This window comes from Cavia porcellus, unplaced genomic scaffold (genome assembly GCF_034190915.1).
Source record: "Cavia porcellus strain 051 isolate PalLab524CR breed Dunkin Hartley unplaced genomic scaffold, mCavPor4.1 scaffold_26, whole genome shotgun sequence".
Taxonomy (NCBI): domain Eukaryota; kingdom Metazoa; phylum Chordata; class Mammalia; order Rodentia; family Caviidae; genus Cavia; species Cavia porcellus.
The window spans coordinates 10,007,267-10,013,266 of record NW_026947509.1 but is presented as its reverse complement, the minus strand read 5'-3'; the positions used below and the strand labels follow the sequence as shown (position 1 = coordinate 10,013,266).

The 6,000-nt window shown below is 40.8% G+C and overlaps 1 protein-coding gene across 4 annotated transcripts in view; it reads right to left on the bottom strand.

Moving 5' to 3' along the window:
- Window positions 1–6,000, bottom strand: part of Ush2a (usherin) — a 658,323-nt gene that overhangs the window by 225,202 nt on the left and 427,121 nt on the right. For all 4 annotated transcript variants that reach the window (XM_063236705.1, XM_063236706.1, XM_063236707.1 and 1 more), the window contains one exon: window positions 5,623–5,765. In XM_063236705.1, coding sequence (XP_063092775.1) covers window positions 5,623–5,765 — 143 coding nt within the window. The remainder of the gene's footprint in view (window positions 1–5,622; window positions 5,766–6,000) is intronic.

Genomic DNA, 6,000 nt, shown 5'->3' with positions numbered 1-6,000 from the left:
TAAATGAGAGAGCAAATACATAGCTGTCAACGTGTCTTGCATATAATAGCCATTCAATAAAACTGGAGCAGTAATAATGACCAGGTAGCTGCAATAAAATTATTTAAATTAATTTCCTGAACTAGACACAGGAAAGGCCAGAACCACCTTGATTTCTCATTACTTTCACCTAAATTCTTAAAATGATGGACGTAAAGAACATAGAAGCTACTGCTGCTCCACATCGGGAAGGGTAGGGTGCTTCAGGTGCTCAAAAGAAATTCAACAGGTTAAAAAGCAAAGCCCACCACGCGCAAGTTGGACAGAGTCTTCTCTTCTATCCAACCCATCCTTTCAGAGGGCTTTGTGTTGGCTGATTTTAACGTAAGTTTCTCTGCACTTTGGGATTTAACAATAAAACATAAAATCATGGTAAATATCTGCTGTTATTAATTCTGGGAAGTGTGTGTCTGGGGGAGGATCTACACAACGGGAAAACATGCGTAGTAAAAAGCACGCGGAGATTTGTTGCTTTTAAAATCAGAGGAGTAAATACTTAATTGTGATCACAGATCTGCTCGTATCAAATAGATAACCAAACAGCATGATAAACAAATCAGCATGAGAGGGTCATATGCAAAGCAATTGGGGAGGATATTTGGAATGGAGACAATGCAATAATCACAAGAACATACTGAAACAAGTGATTCTTCATTAAATTGAATAAAATCTATTGATATAAATACACTCCACCTTCATTAAAAAATGTTCTTATTGGGTTGGGGATATAGCTCAGTGGCACAAGCACCTGTTTGGCAAGTGGAGAATTGTGAGTTCAATCCCTGGTACCAAAAAAAAAAAAAAAAAAAAAAAAAAAAAAAAAAAAAAAGTTATTTGTAGAGGGAAGGAAGAAGGGAGACGAGTGGAAAAAATGTTCTTATGTACCTCCTGCATAGAACTCTTATTTTAAGGATGCAGGTTGAGATTTTAAACTCTAAAATACACAAATCATAAAAAGAGTTTGCTGTTTAATACTAGATTTGAAGTCTACGTGCTCCTAAGGGCACATGGTGCTTATTGTATGGCTGGGAAGGTCTCACTCCATCAGTCTCTCACACATATGTCCCACTTTCACTCCTCCTCCTCGTCGTAGGACACAGAGTTTTACACTTATTACAGGTGGGCAGAGGGAGGACATGAGATACTGTTTTCCTCTGGGAATCCTCTATCAATTCTCCACCCCATTTCACATTGAACAACACAAATTTGGGACAGGGACACTCATTAGTGTATGCACACCAGTCCCCGTCAAATCAAAGACTGAGACCACTCTGGGTTCCCTCCCATGCCTCAGCCTCTGATTCCTTTGATCCTTTCATGCACGGAACCTGCAACCCACAGAGCATAGGACAGCAGCTCCCAAGGCTGAGGTGTTGGGGGACACATTCCACAGAGATGGCTTTCCTGCTTCCTCGCAGACCAGTGGTAATGAACCAGGGTTGGAATCTGATGTTGGAGCAAACATCACATTCACACCCTTCCCCGTCTCCCCCAGTCTCTCTCCTGGTCTCCCGTAGGCAGGCTTTCCTGACACCCCATGTTAAGGGAGATGCCCATGCTCTCATAGACCCCTCAGCTCCGTGTGCTTCAGCTCTGGTTTCCTAGTATGCTCCTTGCTAGGACAGAAGGTTCCGTGCATCCTTTGAGGGTTCAGGTCCCTTTTGCCCCTAGTGTTTACAGAGTAGGTGCCCAGCAAACAGTTTACTCAGTTGAGTGTTCATGCTGTTACTTCCATTGAACTTCCTTTTCAATCAGAACTGTAGCATCACTAACTGGGCCTGCTCTGTACCAGGCTCTCCTCCAGGTCCTTTCTAATCAGGGCAGTTCTGGTGACCCAAAAGAAGTCCCAGGAAAAAGTTACCACTTAGAAGGGCACGATTGGTGACACATAGCAAATGCAAACCAACATTCTAAGGGGTGACGAGAAGGGAGGGCTTCATGGAGAAGGTGATATTTGAGTATGATGGGTGAACATCCTTGCCAGGCAGCAAAGGAAGAAGCCTGCTGGATCTGAATCTCAGGTGACATTGCCACATCTTTCTGTCTTATTCTAGAAGGACCTGGGTTCCTTTGTAAATTTCTGTGAGCATCTCAAAGATGAAGGAAGGTCGCTAGGGAGAAAAATACAGCAGAACCCAAACACCAGGATGATATTCCAGCTTCTCCATCCTCAGTTCATGGAACAATTATAAATGAACACTGATGACAAAAGTTAATACACTGAATAACCGCAGTATGTTAACAGTACTTAAAATTTCACTGTGTAGTTAATTAGATAATCTACCTGTCATACGCTAGTCAAAACTCATGAGTCATCGGTCTCAGCAAAATAATGAAAACACACACACACATTCATGCCGATCCACAGAATAAAGTCTTCAAATTCCACAGACGTGATTTACGAATTTCTCTTAGATTAGTAATTAAAAATATAAATGTGGAATTTTGAAGTATAAATTGGGAGGAAATGATCAAATTTTAAAAATAGCCAACAACTAAATGTTTTACGGTAGAACCAATTCAGGGTTTTATTTTGAAGCAGAAGAATGATTATTTTTTAGAAAATTTCAGTTTCATTAGTCGATCTCATTATCTGTTTGTACCAGATAGTATTTGTTATTATAATAATCAAAATAAGTACATATTTCATATTTTTATCTCCTTACCTGAAAAACAAGAAAAACCAACTCCATGACTTTATTGATCTAGGGGATTTACATTCTAAGGAAAAGTGAATTTTCTTATTTCTATATAACACAGGAATTTAGTAGGCAAAAATGTGGCAGGAAATATGTCCTTCCCACTAAGCACAATTTCAGCATTCATATACTGAACAAAAAAAAATTGTAAATATATAAGAGAGAGGAAAGAATCATGTAACCAGAATGAATGGTTATTTCTGGTTTAAAGAGGCTGAAATGTTCATTTTTTCAGGCAAACACATGCTCCTGAATCTAACCCCATCTCCGTGCATTTTTGGCAAGGTACAGACGAGTGAGGGGACAAGATTGCCAACAGCACCTTAGAGAAAATCGCATGTTGTTTGTATTTATCTGGCTGCAAACAGTCTAACACTACACTGCCCAAGTTGCCCGGGACAAGCATCCTTTATTAAACACGTTTAACAGGATTTAAAATATTCATAAGAAATGCACTTTATTATTACAGCACACCAGACTTTTAAAAATGCATAGAACTGGATATTGGTGGTTCACTGATGTAAATGACAAATTATTTGAAAAAAAAATCTATTAAAATTCTTCCCAACCTCTGTCTGTCTGTGAGAATTTCTCAGCACCGAATTTCTCAGCACCTAAGCATTGGCTCTGGTGGGGGTGGCTCATATCCTTAGGTTCCTCCTTCTGGTTTCAGCTGTGTCACAAAATATCACACCAAACATATTGCTGTGGATGACCTGTTTGGGTACCGGGAAGTTCTGAGCGTGTGGGCAGTGGAGGAGAGGAGCCTGTGGTTGGCATGAAATTTGCACGGGGACACAATGTGACTTCTCAGCATCATGCTGTAGGATGAAACAGCGTCATCCTTTCAGACAAAGTGCGACACGGGAAGTTGCATTTTGGTGAGCAGTAAGTTTTGCCTAGCATCAAGTCGGAAGTGGGTGCTGGCAGGAAGGCGGGCTTTAGAAGAAATGCTTGTGACCATGACAGAAAAAAAATGCTTGTTGCCAATGCCAATCACTCACTGACATCCAAAACACAGAGGACAGTGTTGCCACATGGTGGGCTGAGTATGTGATAGTAGCTTAATCTGCGGGGCAAGTAGCCTGCTTCCTGGTCTTTGCAAATGTATGAGATTTCCCCGTGCCGACGCAAAGTTGAGGCAGGGTGAGTTCATCCATCCCAGGAAAAGGATTTCGGTACCAACGATGGCTAGGTTTCTGGAGTTGCTACCTGCTGTGCATTCCCCTGTTACTCATTCTTACTTAAGGGAAACACAGGCCACCCCAACCCCTGGCCCCAAATATCACAAAGACAGTAGGTTTTCTGCATGAAAATTCTCAGCGCACACAGCCTGTAGGAATCATTTTATAGAAAGACGAGATAGGAGCTAAGTTTGCTCAGCAAAGCATACTGTACTGATTGGTAATCTGCAATGCCTTGGACTCTGTGTATTTATGTGCCACTCTCCTGCTTTGAGATAGGAGGTCATGACCCCCACTCAATATGGACTGTGGGCCTATGACTACTGAGAAAAGCCTAGTGTAGCCCTTTATCTGGGGGCAAAGAAATCACAGTGTCAGGAAAGGATGCCCTTTGTCTCTTCTTCCATCCTGACATTCTACGGCACCAGCATCTTTGCAGTGGGGTGAATAATTATTCTTTTCATCTTCACTGAGTGGCATTAAGAACTTTAAAAAAAATTTCCTCAGAAATCTGCTTTAAGCCAGAGCACTCCAGTTCATAAATCTGAATACAACTGGTGAACGTGGTGTTTGATTCTCTGGAGTGTGTGTGTGACGCTCCCCTTAAAAGGTGGGGCATTAATGCTTCCCAGGTCTTGGGTGCCATTTATTCCCCTGTATTGATAATTTTCTAAATGGTTCCCTTGAGACCAAAAGCATTGGCTATACCCATGTAGATTGCCTTAAGTTGTTCCCTGGGAATAATGACAAATCAGGAGAAATGGATTAAGTTTTATATATGGTGATTCAGACGGTGTTTTAAAAAGTGAAGTAAACTTAAAAGACAGTAAATTGCTCGGATTCTCTCTCATTTTATGTCTTATCATTACTAAAATAATACAATTAGAAGTATTATAAAAATAAAACCACCCATTTACTGTATTATTGATATCACTTCCAATTCTGTACCATTGTATTAATATCTAGCCTTCTGGAAGCCACTCAGATTCTCATTAGACATAAAGGCAGAATGGCATTTGGCCAACAGAACAACATCTCCTGAGAGCCTGTGATTAAAACACTTGACAAGATTAACCCTAAAAACCTCATTCACTCTGCATAAGTCAGTCTCCAACTTTCATACACATCTATAAATATATATATATATATATATATCCCTCTTTAAATATTTATACTTCTAGAGATAGAATTTGTATAAACCAAATAATATCTATTTATTTCCTAAACATAACTTAGTTGAAGCATATTTATCAAACATAAATTTCCAAAAAATCACAACAGGATCCATTTCCCGGAAAGTATTAGAGAAACTTTAAAGACTATCATGATACAATATCCATTGTATGTTTCCTCCAGCATTCCACAATTCCTCCAAAGCAGGGAATGCCTGTCACAGAGCAGAAGACAACAACCCTGCTTTTGCAGGGTGCTAGCTGCATCCTAAAGGACAGAATGGGGTCGCATCCTAACATATTGTGAATTGCTTCTGGTCTGGAGACCAAAGCCTCCAACAGTCCAAACCCACATTTTCTTCCTTGTGGAGAGACTGATCACCTCTGTGCTCTCTCTTGCCTGGAAAAGATTATTGCCATTTAATGACAAGAAAAGAGGCAAGGCTCATTGTTTTGCTTTGTAAGACTTCAACATTTCAGGCTCCTGAGCTCCAAGACATTTGGCTGGGTGTTGCCCAGACCACTTACTGTCCTCTGCAGTCAAGAGTGAAATCCAAGAGCTGTGTGCCCTGCCAAACCCATTGGAGGCGACCAGCCGGAACTCGTACTCCGTGTATGGCTGGAGGTCGCTCACTTCGTAGTGCAGCGATGCAGATGGGTTGGAAAATAATCTACAAGGGAAGGAAATGTTGGTTAGGAAATTTTTGGCCTGCAAAGAAATAAAAATCTGGTTAGGTATTGCTAAAAAATTTAGAGAATGTCAACATGTCCTTCAGGGCTACCATTTGGGGCCATCAAGCAGCATTTCTTTCCAAATAAGTAGCCATTGGCTGGGGTTTGGAAGCTTGTGTTTATAGGAGGTTAGATTCTAGGAGTGCTGAGACTGATTTCCAGGTGAAACCTGTG